The sequence below is a fragment of the Pipra filicauda genome, unplaced genomic scaffold (assembly GCF_003945595.2).
Source record: "Pipra filicauda isolate LSUMZ 115617 unplaced genomic scaffold, ASM394559v2 scaffold167_size3244652_pilon, whole genome shotgun sequence".
In the NCBI taxonomy this organism is placed as follows: domain Eukaryota; kingdom Metazoa; phylum Chordata; class Aves; order Passeriformes; family Pipridae; genus Pipra; species Pipra filicauda.
This window is the reverse complement of record NW_024104184.1, coordinates 171,803-190,287: the sequence shown is the minus strand read 5'-3', so window position 1 is coordinate 190,287 and position 18,485 is coordinate 171,803. Positions and strand designations below refer to the sequence as shown.

Genomic DNA, 18,485 nt, shown 5'->3' with positions numbered 1-18,485 from the left:
ATTTTCCAAGGGATGAGAAGACACAGAGTGAATCTTTTGCTCCTGTTTCCAAGGGATGAGAAAAGTAAATGAACACTTAGATGAAGCCATCCATGGCCTGTATTTCTCCTGCTTGCAGAAGATGACCTTAAAAGTTTCTGTGCTTCTTGAGCTTACAGGTTGTTTTTCACATACTGTGGTGGTTGTGACAGCTTCTTGCTGGGTCTCTCTAATCTGCCTTAGAGGGGGAAAGGTTCTGAATTGCTAAGCTTGAATCCATAAGCTTAGAGAGTAATTATTCCTTCTGGGTTTTCTTCATGGCTTAAGTTTTGACAAGTAGACCAGGGATTTTGTACTGTCATGTCTGGCTTGGTGGCCTTGGCTTCTCTGCCTGGAAAGTATGTGCAGGAGTATAATATGTGCATCCAAATATCTTTGAAAACATTAACTTGATCTCAGTAATTTTACACCTCTTGAGAGATTTCTGCAAACCTCATAGTATGAAAAATAAATTTTTGTACAAAAAGATAAAAATCAGATGGGCTTTTCATTTTTTTCATAGAACAGACAGAGCCCAAACGCATGTAGTGCCAGCATGTGTGCATTGGCTTTGCTTCTTATCGTTAAACAGCATACGAGACACCGTAAACTTAAACACAATGCATTATTCATTGCCTGTACCACTACTCTGACCCTGTGTCCTTAGAGAACAGTCCTGACAACAATATCTGATCAGTAAAAGCTGTATGTCAAAAGCTGATGACAGATCAAGTGAAATGGAATACCTCCAGGTATTCCTACCTCTGGGTTGTTGGTGACATTTTTAGACAATCGGGACTCTTCAGCATTACAAATCCGATCACTTCCAGTTAGATTTAAGGCTTATCAAAGTTGGATGCAATGCTTTTCGCTTAGTAATTGACCATAGGTTGTCTCAAGCCTGAGTGGTTAGAGGAAACATTTGCATGTGTTAGGCAGGACTGGAAGTAAGGGCAGAACTTTCTCACATTTTCAGCCCCCAGATGGGATGTGGTGCTGAAGTTTAAACTCCTTTTTTTAATCTCTTTGTATAACAGGTAGGTATGAAGCAGTGTAGCAAAGAGCAGGAATAGCCCTTATTCCAGCGCAAAAAACATTAGACCTCTTGCCCTGATCTTTTTTTGTTTTGGGCCATGGAGCTTCACCTGGCTATGTGCATGTGCAGCCAAATAACTTGTCTAAGAAGGATTTCAAAAAGTTCTTCTCATCTGTACTTATACACAGATTGTTGGAGAAGCTGTTATTTTCCTTGGTTCCAGGGACTTGATCACTGCTAAGAGCACCGCAGAAGAGCAGTACCTGAGGCAGTATTGCAGTTACCATCAGCCATTTGCTTTCCATGTCAACTTTATTTTTTTCCCAAGGCATCATTGTACCCTAAAAGGTGGATGACAAAAACCCTCTGCTGTGCTTGTTTTGTCAGTCTGGTTTCTAGTTAACAATTGCAGTACACATTTTTTCATTTGCTTCGGATTTCTTTTGTTAGCTCTAAATCCTGCAAAGTGTCAAGTGCTGCCAACTTAGTGCAAAAAAAAAAAAAGCAGCTGGAGGCTGGTTGGCCTTCAACAGCATTGGGCCTTCACAGAGCTTAGTCCTGAGCTTCCATGTTGCCAGTTTTCCAGTTGTTTAATTGCATGTGTATGTTAGGGCTAAGAACAGAGCTGCTAATGCATCAATGACAAAAGCTAGCTTTTGGAAACATGTGGTGCCCCACCAAGATGAGAAGGCAAATGCAGGCAAGTTTTCCAAAAGAAACTGCCTGCTGTCCTTCCAGAAGCAAGGCTTGTTGCTAGCGCAGTCTCCAGTGCTTCAGGAGCTCTATTTAAAAGTAGATTTTACTCAAGTACTTTGGTTTTGGGAACTCAATGCTGCCTGTTTTCCCCACAAGGATGCTGACAGCCATTCAGATTTTATTTCATACGTCAACACTCAAAATTCAGTGTAACTTCAAAGCAAGGGAAAGATCAATGGCTGTAATGCAACCTTGAATAAATTTAACTGGTGTGCTCTAACCACGGATAACTCTTTTTTTAATTGCATTCATTGTGCGTAGTCTCTTGGTTTGTGAGCAAGATCTTGCAGTGTCACTCAGTTCATGTTTTATTCTATGTATTATACTGTTAAATAGATTTTACTTTTTTTCTTTTGTCACTGTCACATTTGTGTTGTTTGTTTCTTTTCCTGCCAGCTGTCAGGGCATGAAAAGGTATGGATCATAGCGTGGAAAACTTCCTTTCAATTTCAGCATTTGTATTTATAATGAGCTTATGCAGTTTTGTGTGGCTTTTTCTTTGCTCTTTTTTCTTTCTAAACTTCTTTTGTGCAGTAATATTTTGTCTAACTCTTGAAGACAAGCCAGTAGTAGTCCTGCTAGCTACAATCGTTGGAGCTGTGTGCAGTGACTTAGCTGTATCTAATCAGATATAGCCTTTACTGTAGAAAAATGGTATTTTAAGGTAGGTGTGTTTAGCACCACATACTTCACCCCTGCAAAGGGTGTCCATCAAAGGGCAGCACTTTGAAAGGTTATGTTCAGGTGCTGTATTAGAGATTGGTGTTATAGCAACAGTATAGTGCAGTAGTCCAAAGTTAACTTTATTGAAGTAATTAATGAAAATTGTTGCACTGTAGATTTTTTTTTTTTAAAGAATAGTTAGCCAAATTATTTTTAAGAGTGTAGCTTAAATATTGATGCTCAGATTTTGGAATCGTGGTTCTTTTTCTGCAGATTCAAACAACAGGATCCAGAATCTACGTGGGCTCAAGCGCCCCAACCGGAATAAGCAAAGATGAAGACACAAGTCGTTTGCATACCACCAAGAAGGGGAATTTCCATGAAGTTTTTAACCTGTCAGAGAATGAACGTCCTTTGACAGGTATGATGCCACAGGAAGGCCAATATTTTGTAAAAAGCCAAGGATAGTTTAAAGTTGAATTCCCTTTCTGTGCCTTGCATAGGTGTAAGCTTTTGATTAAAAGGTCTTGCTTTAAATTAGGATGAATGGAGACAGCTGCTTTCATTCCACATCCTTGCTCTTTAAAAAAGTGCACAGCCTGATGTGCCTTTTGTGGTTATGCAAATCCAATAGTCAAGTTAAAGGGAATAATTGTGTGGGTGGTTTTTGTTTTGGGTTTTTAAAACCAGTGTTAAAACAGATGTTGTGATGTCTAAAACACCTTATTTAGGCTTTTCTTTCTAAGCACTTTTAGTTTTAGGTATCTAAAGTTTAATATTCATTGTTTTCTGTTTTATAAGGAAACTGTTGGGGGTAGTGCCTGTCTATCTTTCTTTTTCTTAAACTAAGAATTCTTGTTATGATTTTTTCAGCGTCTGAAAATGGCTGGCGCTGTTGCTTGATTAACAGAGATAAGAAGATGCCTACAGACTACATCAGACATGGAATTCTTTATGTCACAGAAAAGTGAGTCATTGCACTCCACACATTTTTTAGGAGGGAAATGCAAGACATTAAAGAATTTGAATCTAAAAGTGATCCTTTAACAATGTTTTGAAACAAAAATGCCATTTCAAGGTGCTTTATAACCTCAAAAAAGCATCATAGGGAGAGCTGAATCTGGTATATGGCAACGCTTAACAAAAGTGATTTTGCCTTGGGAAGGCCTGCATAGGAATGCAGAGTAACTCTGTATAGATAGTTGTTGTTAGCTGGAGCTCTTAATGTGGATAACGTGCTAACAATATATATACTAGAAAACAAACCTAAAAGCTAAGTGTACTTTGAAAGTTGTGATCAACAGCAGATAGTCTTAGTTTTTGGATTTTAAAGCAAGCTGAATATATAGCTTCCTTGAAATGACATGCAACAAAAAGAAAACTGAAAATCAAGCCTTGGTTTCAAATCCAGTACTTGATTTTTATGGGTGTTTTTTTGTGACCAGTTTTTTTTTTTTTTTAGTTGGTTGGTTGGTTGGTTGGTTTGGGGTTTGTTTTCATTTTTTGTTTCTGTTTTTTGAGTGAGGTTCTTTTTGTTTGCTTTTAGGGTTTTTTTTTTAATGCATACTACCTTCCAGCCTCCCAGGGCTGAATAACTATGGTCATTACTGTTTGGGTCTTGCGCTGAAATTCCTTTGGAGTGTAATGAAAGGAAGTAAAGCTCATCTGTATGCAATGTCACCTAGTGATGGAGACCACTCTCCAGCATTTATAAATCTGAGCTTTGTCTGCATCACAATACCGTGAAACTAACACAGTGTTTTTCATTAATCTTCTTTTAGGGTGGTAAAAGATTTATAAGCTTTTGGAGATTTGGTATTTCAACTGTTTAAGGATATATGTCCCTCCTGTGTCTTTAAAATGCATGTCAGGTTTAACCATTAAATGCAATAATATAAATACAAGAATTTTTGGGTGTGTGTATGCATACCATATGTTCTGGGCTTTCAGACAGATCAGTCAGTTGCTAGAATTTATAAATGTTTTCTCTAAATTACAAACCATAACTGAACTGCAAATTGTGTGCCCCTTTCTTCGGTTTTGAAGCTGATTTTAACCTGTGAGATTTCAAACTTCAGAAGAGACAAGAGGAATATTTGAGAAATTCGTTTTAGAATACTGTAACTTAATGAACATTTTCTTTTCTCTTTTTCAGTTACTTGTGTTTTGAAAGCTCAAAATCTGGCTCATCTAAAAAAAATAAGGTTATAAAGCTAACGGATATAACAGATATCCAGAAGGTATGTCTGGTTGGTGTTGCAAATAGGGGAGAAAAATGGTTTTCTGTTCAGCTAGTCATGTTTTGCATTTTTCCTTATTATTTTGAAAAAGCATGCCATTGATAATTTTTATAAGTAAAATGTAATTCTTCCTGGAACTGCTTGTTTAGCCATTCAGACTCGCCACAAGCAAACTCACTATGAGCATGAAGACAAAGTAGTTTACTAAACCCTTACACTCCTGCATTAAAGATTAAAGTTGTGTTGTTTATTAACTCCAGTGTTGACTAGAGCTGCTGCATATGCTTTAATAAGGTTTATTATTAGCAGGAATAGTGTAATACTAACTTTATTTTGGGTGTGGATATCGGTAGATGCACCATCTTAAAAGTAGGTGCCTCAGAGGAAGGAAGGATTGTTGTCAGTGAAGAAAGGCAGATCATTAGAATAGCCAGACTGGTTTATCTAGTTGGGACCCGTCAGTAACACAGGCACAAAATGGATAGTTGGAAGCACGGCAAGTACAATGTCATCCTTCCTCACTTGTCTTCATCTTAAACACACCTGCTTTCTGCTACATCTTGTGGCCGTGAGTGCCACAGATTAAATAGTGTTGAGCAAAGAAACACAGCCTGGTGTCTGCTACTGTGTTAAGTACCTCCAGATTTCCAAATTAATTCCTTCTATTTATATCACATGTCTATAAAGCAGACAACTTACACTCAAATTGAACATTCCTATTGGAATTAATAATCCATATTAATGGATTTCAGACATCATAGTTGAGGTAATGCTGGCTCGTTTGTTGGTTGGTCTGTATGGCCATAAAAGTCCTTTTGCGTCTGTTCAGTTTTCTGTCTCAGGTGAGACAGGGATTGTGCAGCCAAGCATAAACATGTGCTGTGCCTGCTTTTATTTGGAGGTGGGAAACAAAGGTCTGATTTGGGGATCTCTTCCTCTGTGTGAATATTGGGAAGACATATATCAGTGATGAGCTATGTAACCTCCACAGCATCTTTTGCAATTGTTCAGTAAGTAAGGTATGTTTTGTGATTTTTTTCTTTTTAGTATAAAGTGCTCTCTGTTCTCCCAGGATCAGGGATGGGTATTGCTGTATCAACACCATCTACACAAAAAGTAAGTAGCTGGCTGTGTCAGTATTGCTGTGTTTGACTTCATACCCTTCTTTTCTTCCTTCTCTGGCTAGCACCAGCATAAAGGGGGTTTTGTCCACTTATAGCAGCGTTTGGCTTTTTCTGTTTGTTTGTTTTAAATTCACTTGTCTATTATTCAGTATGTTTGTCTTCAGAACTTTAATGAATTAGACATTCAGCTTGTTCTACTGCATCTGGACTATCTTACTATAACACTTCAGAAAGATTTTCCCCAGCATCCTTCTTGAGGAGCATGGGGGCTGCTCTGCTGCACAGTCTGAAACAAAAAGGTTACGGCTTGATAGTATCTGTGGATGAGGAGGCTTTGGAGTGGAAGGGCCTGATTCTCAGATAAAGGTTTCCTGTTTCAGTCTTTAGTACCATAAGATTTAAGATTCTGTAAGCCTCAAATACCTTTTGGGCAACTGAAGCATTTCTTAGCATCTGTCTGAACCCTATTTTAAATTAATCACTTACAAATAACTTTTTACCAAGTCACATGACTGTTGTACGAGTTTTTCGGCTTGTTGTTTGATATTGAGAAGTACTTCACAATTAGGAAGTTGAAAATGTTCATCTACCTAAATACATATTCTATGAGTGAAAATGAAGAGGCACTGATAAAGATTTTTAGAACTTTAATGAAGGCAGAGGTCAATCAGGAAAACATCATGCACCAAGGGGATGGAGACGAAAGTGGGTTACAATGTTCTTCATTCCTCATATTCAGTCCAGATGCATTTTATGCCATGGTTAGTTTAGGAAGAATATAAAAAAGTGGAAAATATTAGAAACTGTGCCATATAACCAAGGATTTAGTAGAGAAAAGTAATCTTATGACTTTATCAATGCACTTCTAGTGCAATTAATCTGTTCCTATTGACCTGACCAAAACTATACCTGGAGAAACAGTTTTCTTTCTAGACTAACATGATGTGTTTTTTTCCTGTTGTTTAGCCTTTGATTTTTGGTGCCATGGTACACAGAGATGAAGCTTTTGAGACAATTCTCAGCCAATATGTGAAAATAACATCTGCAACATCCAGCAATGAGAGCTAGTATCTTATCTTAGAAGAACTAAAGGAAACTTTCCTATTTTACAACTTGGTAGTGGAAAAAAATGAACATCCTCATCTATTTTGCAATAATTTTTCTTGTCTGGTGGTTTATATTCTGTCTGTTACATAAATCAAGTGTATTTTATATATGCCTTCATGTTTGTTTTTAAGGTTTTTGAAAAAAAAAAAAAAACCAAAATGAAACAAAACAGTGAAAGTGCTATCATCACTATTAGCCTTGCACATTAAGCACTTTTAATGTTTATTTACTGACATTAAAAGCTGGGAAGATACTTGGAGATCTGACTACATAATGAAGTGAAACAGAATGATCCCTTTAACTCCACTGATATCACTAGTTTGTCCCTTTATCTTAGTTGTTTTTCCCTGTGATGTGAGAAAAATGGATGCAGCAGCCTGAAGTCTCTCTTCAGCTCAGTTTTGAATTGGGTTCTTTATTAAAACTGATAGCAACACCAAGGAAGTATTGGCATTTCAGTATTTTCTTATTTACAACTGCACTTAAAATAACTCCTCCTTGCTAATTTTTGTGTCACAGAAGGATATTTTACTGGTTTGGTTAGGTTCAATTTTTCCTGCATACAGGTGTTTCAATTACTTGTACAGTGAATTGGAGTAGAAAGTTTGTAACTACATCTTCCTTTCCTAATAAACTAAAGTAAGAGGAAGGAAGGCAGGCAGATACTTTTTATAAAAGAGGGCACGAAAATGTTGTTCCTAAAATGTTAGGCATCATATATTTGTATTTCTGTAGATACTTGTCATAGAAGGGCTCAGCTGTTGTACATGTTGTATGTACAAGGCGTTTGTACGTTAATGCATTAAAGACTTGCAGGCTTTTTGCATTGGGGGAGGTGGGAGTAATTAAACTAAACTGAGACATGACTTTTTTAAATTTGGCTTTTCTCTTGGGTTACCTTCTAATGAGAAAAACCACTATAATATAGCAACTGAAAGCACTAGTTCCTCTCAAAGCATAATTTGAGGAGCATTGATATGCTGCTGTCTTCCCCCTTGCAGAATTAAATTTTAGTAACAATTAAACCCAACTACCAGGTAAAACAGGAAGGCTGTGCTCCTCTGAACTCTCTCAGGCCTATCTAGCAGCAAAGCACATATTGACCTTTGTCTTTAATATTAGAAAGCTTTTATACTCTATATAATGGCACCCATCTGAGAGGTTTAGAATTTTATTTGCATTTTCATGAAAGCACAGTAGGAGTTATGCCAGGCCTTCCAGTGTGTCTTTTCCTTTGCTATGTCTTTTCAATTGAGCAGTATGGATTCTCCAGACATTATATGAATGGCTGTAAAAAAAATGACAATGGAGATGCAAATTCTTGTGTAAAAATGGGACTTAATTTCATGGATTTTTTTTCTCTGTTTTTTTTTTTAAACAAGAATTTTTTTTATTTGTAGGGAAAGAGGTAAAATGAAGGGGGGAGAGAGGTAACAAACACCAAAGGGTGTTTAAGTCTTAGCACAGTTTTAAATTAAAGTGTGTCAACAAATGCAGCAGTAATGAAGAAGGTGGCAGTCAACATGTACAAACCTTTCTTTACTCTGGCCGTGAAGAGGTATGATATGAGAACTGAATATAAACTTAATATGAAGAAATATTGTTGAATATCATGATTTGATTGAGTATCGTAAAGTGAAACACTTATAGGGTAAAACTCTGTGCCCTGGGTGGAAATGTCAGCAAGAATGGCGGGGGGAGGCCACTGTAATGGCTAAGATGTAATTTTTGAGTTCTCCCTTTAGAGTAGCACTTGAACATGTCTTTACATGACCTGAAAAAGGGGTGTGTTTCTAACACCACCTTAGGTATGCTGTAACTCAGGGCCTGGAAACTTAAAATGTAAGTGAAGCAGGTGGGAAATCCATTTTGCCACCATCTAAAGAGGATGTGGCTTGACAGTTTATGCTTTCATCACTTCACACATTCAGGTTATATGTTTAAGTAAATATTCTTCATCTTAAATTTTTCTCTTCAAACCTACTTTAAAATCAGTTAGTCTCTTTTTTGTAATTTCTGTGTATTATAATTTGACTTTCCTTTCTAGAATCTTCCTTGAATAGTAAGTTTGGCTAACAAATAGGCATTAAAATGGCTTAATGTTATATAAATCTTAATCAGATCCATTCATTTTGTCTTAAGAAAAAAATCCCTTGGGTGTGTTTTAAGATTATCCTTTTTTTTTTTTTTTGAACAAACAGAAAACTATATTTTTTACAGAGAGCATGCTCTTTTTCTTATTTTTGTATCATTTTTCAAGTGTAATTTATACCTTCACTCTGATCACAACAGCAGTTTCAGTAGGAAATCAGTTGACTCGTACTTATTACCTCCTCCTCCTCCCACCCTCCTCCTCACTGGTTGACCCTTGTAAACAAGGTTGTCCTAGATTCTGGTTCCTGAAGGAGCTATAGGATCTATACTGATGGTGCCAGGACAATTAACCATATCTAGGCTTCAGAGAAAAGATATCATTATCTTTTTCCCAGACTGAAATGCCTCATGTGTACAATATGCTCTTAAAATTTATTTTCTGATGTTTGAAAGAGTCCACACTTTTAACAGTGTGAACTTAAAAGTTAGTGATTCTTACAGCAGTAAACCTAGTGCAAACTGCAATGCAACATTGATTCACTCTAATGTATAGGAAACAGACTGGATTTCTCTTTTTTTTTTAATAGAGTTGTAATATAATTGATAAACATCTGTGTACATATTTTGCAAATTTCAATTTACATTTTCTGGGTTCCTGCTGCATAACTGTGGTGTATGTGACTTCAAAGATGCCAGAAGGTACCCTTAGTGTGTTTACTCATGCTTTTCGTGCTGCTACACCCTCCCAGGTTTGGAGGGCAGGAGAGGACGGGCAGCGAGTAAATATGTACTTGACCTGTACAATTACACTGAAGTCCTCACCTTAAATTCCAATCTTCCTGTCTAGTTTTGCAGTACAGCCTGGTGTTCTACAGTAACAGGCTGGGTTGGAACACTTAATGTAAAGTGCTTCTAAATAGCAGAAAGTGATGTTCTTGTCATTCTGTCTGTCTGATTGCTGTTTATATTTGCAGTTCTGTTGATGTCTGTAGATGTCTGGATCATTCACGTGTAATTGGATTTAACTTCTAAAGAAGTTCACTGGTTAGTTTGAGTCCCTTTTAAAGACAATAAAAAAAGGGAGATGAAAACTGACTGCTTTAATTATCAGCGACCACTTAAATTCAAAAGGCTGAACAAGCTGAAATATGAAATCATGCCTTTCTGTGCACTGTAGCTTTTGTGAGGCAAGATTGAATAAAACAGACTATTTATTAGTAGCAACATCACACAGGATGCCAGCAGCAAAACCCTACCCTTGTTCTGCAGACAAAGAGAAAGGGGATTTTACCCAACCATGAAGAGATGAAAGGATGTACCTTTTTTTTTGGCTACTTAAACCTGTTTAAAAACATTGTTAGTTTTTATTGAACTCTGTACATTTTGGCAGATGTTTAATTTCTACTAATCATTGAAATATAATGGATGTTAAAATTTTTATGTCTGAGGTTTGAGTCTATATTTTGAAATTGTAAATAATTCATTATCAGTGTAACTTTTGTTTGACAAAAGACTTATACTGTATGGATAATTGAAATAATGAAATTATTTGCCCTGTACATTTTTTAAGAAAATCTTGTTTGTTTAAAAAGTCTTGTATAAATTATAATTTTTATTTAAATAAACCTAAAAATGCTTTGTGCTAATGCTTCTTGCAAACTTTCATTACTTATCTTTCAAAACTACACCTGATTTCTTGCAATGAGGTGAGTTAGTGCTTTTTGGCAGATTCGTAGCCACAGGTCCATCACTGGTGGGGGAAGCAGGTGGGTTTGGTTCCTCACTGCTTTTGAAGGAACAAGGAACAAGTGTTTTATTTTAAATAATCCTGTAATTGTATTGTAGAGTGTATGTATATTTTTGATTAGATCTTTTCTGTAAGTCTGTCACTTTGTAGTTATATGGTTAATTTTAAAAAAAGGAGGGGACCAGTGAGTTCTAAGATGCTGCCACTGCAGGAGGGCATGGATGACACGAGGCTGTTCAGAGGAGTACAGACTGATATCTGCCAGAGCTCCACCACGAAACAGGTAACTGCACACTGTGCTACAGGTGGGCACTGGAGGTAAGGATAAGCCCTTTTCCACTCCAGAGGTTTCAGGTGTGCTCAGCAGAAGCATTCCATAACCACAAGTGGCTGTTCTGCAGCATCCACAGTCCCTTCAGCTCTCCGGTCACACCAGCCCACACTGCACTGCTGAACCCATGGCTGTGCTTCTGTGTAATCTGTCACCCTGATCCATGGCGTGTGCTAGGGATGCTCCCTGCCCAGCACTGACTTTCACTGTGTTCTCAGGCCTTTGTCTGCAGTTAGGAAGGTAACACCAGGAGTGAGCTGCCTGGTTATCTAATCCAGACCTGTTTGTTTGTCTCTTCAGTACTCCTGTCTGTGTTTTGCTGGGCTGAAGTAGATCAGCCTGGGATGGATCCTCCAGTTGTGAGTCTGTGCTGCTCCATTTATTTCAATATTTAGTTTTCTCATGGTGGCAGCAATGCCGCTGGTGATATAATGGCGCTTGTTGTGACAATACTTAACTCGTTCAGAGAATACTTAACTTCCCTCTTGTATTGCTTTAAAGCATTTTTCATTAAATATTTGTACAAGATGAGTTGCATCTGCAGCAGTACTCACAAAGATTGGATTCAATCCTGCCTGCCTAAAGGCTCGTGAAAGGAGCATGTGGAGCCTGGAAGTCTGGTTTTGGCTGTAGACTCTATGGCACTTGTGGGGGGGACACAGTCTACCTGAAAACAGTGCTTGCTTTTTCAAGGTCACTTTAGCAACCCATGAAAATTATAGAATTGAGTTGAATGAGCCGTTTACCTGCTCTCTCTGGACTCTAATGACTACAAGCCTCTAATGCCCGGCAAGCTCCTTTCAGGTGGTTTGCAGTGGCACCCATACACGCTGGCTTAATGCACATGAGCAAGGCATGGCCTTATGTAGTAACTGCATTAATGGTAAAGAACAATTAAAGCGTTCAGTTTGGAGAAGCTGAGGGCTTTTTTTGCTGTTACTTTCAAATAATTTTTGAGTTAAGTCTGAGTTCCTCTGCTGAATCCCTGGATTCCCTAAATTCCTCTCTTTAGACTGTTTTAATATGAGCCAAACGTCTTATATATGAATTATTTGCTCATCTTAGACTTTTAAATGTTTTTATTTAAAAAGTACTAAAAATGTGAGAAGTTAATTTTCTGCCTTAGAGAAGCTGAGACATTGCAAAGGGATCAGTCCCTTGCAGCAAGAATGTCCTCACTGAGCTGTGGATGCTCTAGAAGTTAGATGGGCTTCATGCAGTGCTTGAAGGATGTAGTTGTTGTGAACATGTCTTTGATATAATATTTAGCCTGAATGATGCTGTCAGGTTGGATTTGGTTGGGAGGTAGAGAGAGAGGAGGGGACAATAAATACCTTTTTCTGTGCCTTGTGAGCTTCACGGTCTAATTGAGATAAGCATTAGGCAAAATTGCTGCTTTTGCATCCTCTACTGAAGTTCCATCTGCTGATTTCCATGAAAAATAGTTGCATGTGGATAACAATCTCCTTCAGTCTTCCTTTTTCACTATGCTTTCCTATAAAACACCAAATTTGTTTATTCCATAGCTTCTGCCTTATGTTTCACTCTCTACTAGTTCTCTATATATGGGTTTTTTTTTCTTCTTTGCTTCTTCTCATGTACATATAAAAACCTTCTTCAAAAACCACTTGGCCCATTTAACCTACTGCATCCCTTTTCTTATGCCCTGCCCTTTATTTCATCTCTGGATGGTCTCATGTGAATGGGTATACTAGCACATGCATGCCTAAACCAGAAATTTCTCTTCATCCTCACTTTGCTTAGTAATTTGTGGCTGGCTTTAACCTTATAGTCTAACTGAAAGTTCAAGGTGAATTATGTCCAAAGGGAAAGTTGCTCCTTTTTTTTCATTCCCAAATTGCCCAAATTTCTGCTTTGCTATCTCTGATTACTGAAGTTTTGAATTGAGAACTTTTCCATGGTTTCCTCTTACCTGTGTTTTTCTGCTTCAGCGTTGTTCCAGCTTTCTTCCTCTGACAAAAATAACCTCTTAGACTTTCAGTCCTGATTATTTAGAAATACTGACTGACCATGTGTCACAAGTTCACTAAAGCTGCCTCCACTTGTTATATCTTCCATTTTGTATAAATTGGAGCTAAATTGCTGCCTCTGCTGTTCGGATTACTCAGTGGCTTCCATTTTCTCTATTAAATTTGTCATGTCTTTGCTCCTGATGATCTGCATGACTGAGGGAGAAGATGCTTCTGTTGAGTGAACTCTTTAAAGCAGGCAATTTCTTCTTGGCAAAGCCAGTTTTACTGGTGCAAGCCTTTGTAGAGCAAAATATGTATTTTCTGAGGAGTAAGTGTAGATGTGGCTGCCCGCTGCAAAATGGTGTTTGGGAAGCTGAGCTGGTATTTGCTCAGGCATCTCCATGCTAGTCTCTTTAGCACAGGGCGTACAGTTTTAACCTCTCATGGCTAAGTCAGTAAGAACTTCTGAAAATCCTCTCCCTATTTTTTTTAGGTCAGATAAATATTTGGGAAGGACTGCTCCTAGTATAAAGTCTGCAAACAAAGCAACTGTATTCAGTGTTGGTTTTTGTTTGTGAAAAATTGTGTCCTCTGACCAGAAATGTCGTTAACCAGCCACACAACAGGAATGTGAGTCACAAGTTGTTTCTAAACCTAACAATCCTTAGCAATATCACGCAGTTCTATACATTTGCAGAAACGGAATCTGTAGAAGTATTTGGAGCCAAAAGAAGCTCTTTGCAAAAAAACAGGTCAGAGAAAAAGATTAAATGTTCTAGATGTTATTTGGGAAAAACTGAGGTTGGGTCCTGGAGTATGAGCTAACAGCAACCTCCATTAGACATTTCTTGTGGAGTGTGTGTATATATATATCTATATGTATGTATGTATATATATATAATGGTAGCATTTACTTTTCTTTACTCTCTTAATGCAATGCTTTCCTGTGTTTCAGATGGGTTTTTCTTGCAATACCCTATGCTTTGAATGCTTGCAGGAAGTGTATCAGTGGTGTTGGTTAGTGGACATGCTCTAGGAAAGCTACACAGGATGTCATCATTACTCACAGCACTCACCTGGACAGGGGACATGCCTTAGAAAGCCATCTTGCTGCTCATAGGTGGAGCTTCCCATTGTTCTCATGATGTGTTGACCCCTATGACTTAATAAAATAAGCACCTCTGACTGCATAGCTCATAGAGTAGTGGCAGCTCTGTCCGTGCTCAAATCCTACTTTAAGATGAATGGCACTGGGCACTGTCCAAGGAAAGCAAAGCACAGTGGAGGGGAGTTAAGCCCTGAACTTTATCTAGGTGGTGCAGGACTGAAATGGTGAAGGGAAGACAGATGGGATGTGGGAGACAGGCAGCTTTTGAGTCCAAAACTGGACTTGTGATAGCTGTGGGTGCTCCTTACACCATCTGTGGCTGAGCAGGGATTATAAGGGCTTTTGGAAAAGGAGGGGAGGTACTGTCTTCAAAGATGTGTAAATACATCGAGACTCTGCTTTTAAATATGCCAAAAGGTGTATAAAGAATGTCTATATGAAGAATGTGGATTTATTCTATTGCCCTAATACAGCCATTTTCAAATATGACCACTTTGGTCATCACGCAAGGTCACTGTGTGACAAATACCAATTGTATTTGGTGACTTCTGGGGAAAATAGGAAAAGATCATATATGACCTCAGCAAACAGCTTGGACTTGCTACTCTACTAATGCATGCTTGAGATTTATTTCTACTATTTGAGTAGTTTTATTGTTTTATATTCCTGACAAAGTGGATGGCTTAGTGAAGACTTTCTGTGCATCTCCTAACTTGGAGATGACAGGAGCCTGTTAGCACCTGCTTCTACAGGTGTGCTGTCTCCAGGTCCAACTGGATGAACACCTTGAAAAACTTGAACTCTGGCCTCTGCTCAAGCAAACATTTTAGGGTGACTATGGTTTCATGCCAAACTAAGAGCTCCCTGCCTCCTGCCACCTACCTTATGCCGATGCTAGGGCTCACCACACCTTCCTAAAATGGCAGGAACTCAGCAGAGGACATGAGAGCAGTGAGAAGAGCAGTGCATGTCCCCCTTTGCAGAAAGCAGAGGAAGCTGTTACAGGCTGTCTTATCTGCCTTTGGATCTGCAGCCCAGGTATCGTTTTGGTGGCCATAAGGGAGCTGACATAAACAATTGCCTCTGTGTTCCCCTTTTCAGTTTTGCAATGTCTATCAGATTTCAGAGGTAACTTTTGAATATAACTTGGATAAACATTAAAAGCTGGTCCTGAGTATATAATGTTACAGAATAATCAAAAAACCTGTGCTAAAATGAATGTCCACGTGTGCATGTTAACTCTGCACAAAACCTGATGGTGCAAATATTTAAAGAGTTGGAATGCTGCTGTTAGAGGTATGTTTAATCTTCTAAATCCACTTCCTTCAAGCACTGACTTTAGCCCAGCTCCTCCTCTCAAAATTTCAACCAGAGCTGGCAAAAAAAAAAAAAAAGGGTGAGGGGGTGGAAATTGCTCATCAGATTTTGGGACCATTGCAATCAGAGCAGGGATGGTTTGAGAGAAGGCAGGAAGCACAGCCAGGAGAGGTTGTGGGCTTTCTGTTTGAACATGTTGTCTCGAGGGCTGTACTGGATTGGACTTATCCCTCTTGGAAGCAGGAGTGAAGTGGGGATGGCTGTCTCAGCGACCCTATGCAGAAGAAGCAGAAGACATGTTATCTGTGGTGTGGTATGTTCTTCTCCTAAAAATCATGAGTAAGGGTCTTGGATAATGTAACATTTTAAAGAAAAGAAGGTTTTGTTTTGGGTTTTTTTAATCCATGTTACCTCTTCAGTTTTACCTTCTTTCTGCATGCGTGCCTGTGGACATGTAGCTGTGTGCACTGACAAACAGGCCAAAAACTTACAGATACATTTGCAGGAAGGTTGGCTCTCTTTTTCCAGGCCCTTAGCCCCTGTCCAGCCATCATGCTCCTGCAGCTCTCCCATTTCAGCTCCCAAAGCTGCTTCCAGCCACCTCATGCTCCCACAGGGGCCAAGGGCCACTGCATGGCTTGGTAGGTGGTGGCACTGCTCAGGTGGTATAAAATGCAAGTAGATACAGGATTGAGTTGTGAGCCCATGTGAAAAGGAAGGTGCTGGTGTCCTGAATCTTTGGAAAAGATCTTATCCTTGACTCGTAAGATGTGCCACAGGGTGTACCAGCAGCAGAAGCTGCCAGGAGAAAGCTCAGGCTTCCCAGCTCCCTGTCAACAAACACCCAAGTGAGAATTTTTTGCGGGTAGACACAATTTCTAACATTTGATGTTTTTAAAACCTAGATAGGAGTAACTCACATTAGATGTGGGGTATCCTGCTCCTGTTAGCCCCATATCCTTAACCTGCAAAGAAAACACTGTCTCACACTTAAACACCCAGATCTGTGTCCTTGCACTGATGCCAGAGATCCCAGCATTTGCTGTATTTATCTCTGTCTTTATGATTTTTTCCCCTTGCTTTTTGAAAGCATCAGCTGTCTGAGTCATGGAGCCCAGCAGCACCAGACCAGGGTGGGGAATGTTAGGTTGGCTTGTCTCTCAGTGTTGCTGAGGTTGAGGGGGTCCTGTGACAGCTCTGGGAACCTGACCTGCAAGCTCTACATAGAAACACATCACTCTAGGTCCTTTATAAGCTATTTATGTTATTCTAGGGCTGAGATACTTTATAACGTCGTATTATAATCCTCCTTGCTGCTAACAATTTTGATGGAGAATATATTATCAAGATATAGGTGCCAGGTTTCAGTTACTTCTAAGTCTTTGTTCTTGTTTTTAGGAATTAGGGTACTGGGTTTCTTTATTACTGTCAAGACAGCCCTGATGAGAGACACTTTTCCCCTGCTTTCAGGAGTGTCATTTCGGCAGTTGCGCCAGGTTGCTCAGGGACAGGTTAGCTGATGAGAGAAGACCTGAGCATGTGGCAGGAGTTGCCTCACACTGTGACAGGGGGACACGGGGGTGACAAACTTCCTCAGACTTCTGATTTCTGGCAAACCTGGATCTCCAAGAGGTATTAAATCCCAAATATAGGCACTCTAAAGCTCTTATAGTGGGTACCGAGCCCTGCAGTTGTCCAAATTGACAGATCTCCTGAAACATTTTGGCCAGGAGGACCCTCACAGTGACTGTCAGCTTGATGCCCCCTCCAAGCCCAGTCTGTGCTGCTCTGCTGGCCTTGGCAGCTGCTCAGAAGCGCCTGCCCTGAGCTCCTGGCTATCACACAGCTGCAGGGGCAGGTGGAATGCAGCAGCTCCCATACTCTCCCAGCACAGAGAGCAATTGGAGCAAGGCACTGTCCCTCTGCAGCTCCTGGCTGGGTACAAGTCACCGCTCTGTTCTCTTGGCCAGGAGGGTCATCACTCCTCGCCACAGAAATACCTGGGCTTTGTGCCTCTGGCAGTGGAGGTGTTGGCACTGATGGGTGGGCAGAGGCGGAAGAGGTCCTGCTCTCCTCTCCTGCATCTATAGCCAGAAATATTTCAGACAAAGCCTGAATTTTCTTTTAGCAAAACAGTGTTCTTGTTTAGGCTGTTATCCTCATTTCCACCCATTGTTCCACATTTTATGGTGTCCAATATGTTTTAATCATCAAGCTCCGTGTGGGAAGGACTGTACTGCTTGCATTGTGCCTTGTGTCAAGGTGATGAGAGTAGCCATAGTGAGGAGAAAGGGACACCATTACAAAGGAGGGTCTTGCCTGTCCCACATAATTTACCCTCTCTTATTAGGTTAACTTTCTGTCTGGTTTTATACTGTTTTGTGTAGTTCCTGAAGTGCAGGAACTACCTAGTCTCTCCTTTTGAAATCTAAATTTGTAGATCAGAACCACCTCTGGCAGAGCCAGGGCACGTGTGCTATGCTGGACCAGACAGGGCTCAGGGACTCTTGGTCTCCATTTCCTCTTGCTTTTGATGTGCCTAAGGTGACCTAGAAGCCCTTTCCATTTGTTAATTCTTTTGCTGAAATACATTCTTTTGCCGAATGAGACTTCTAACCAACTTATAGGGAAGCCCTTGCAGGGGATGAAGTTGAAGTGTGTTTTTCAGATGTTGTTTCTGATGCTCTCTTTAGGAAAAGCAACACTGTAGTCTGTTTATATGGTTTTAGTAAGCAGCAGGCACTACTGGCTGCTGCAGTGGGTAACATGCAGGAGCCTGTTGAGCTGTGAGGGGGATGTGCTCTGTGCAAAGGATGGGTAAGAGCTGCTGATCCCCATGGGGTATAAGGATTGCTGTGCTCTGCTGAAGCTGGTGGTCTCCATCCCCCAGAGCATTGCTCAGCTGGGCACCTCTCAGATCTATGGGGTGTTTTTTTTAATCAATGTGTTTTCCTCTGAGCTCTCTCCTGGT

At 39.6% G+C, this 18,485-nt stretch overlaps 1 protein-coding gene across 1 annotated transcript in view; it reads left to right on the top strand.

Moving 5' to 3' along the window:
• GRAMD4 (GRAM domain containing 4) overlaps positions 1-10,684 on the top strand; it is a 76,194-nt gene extending 65,510 nt beyond the window's left edge. Inside the window, exons 15-19 of the mRNA XM_027731933.2 lie at positions 2,747-2,894; positions 3,347-3,440; positions 4,629-4,713; positions 5,761-5,829; positions 6,804-10,684. Of these exons, the coding sequence (XP_027587734.1) occupies positions 2,747-2,894; positions 3,347-3,440; positions 4,629-4,713; positions 5,761-5,829; positions 6,804-6,905 (498 nt within the window). The 3' untranslated portion in view covers positions 6,906-10,684. The remainder of the gene's footprint in view (positions 1-2,746; positions 2,895-3,346; positions 3,441-4,628; positions 4,714-5,760; positions 5,830-6,803) is intronic.
• The last annotated feature ends 7,801 nt before the right edge of the window (positions 10,685-18,485 follow it).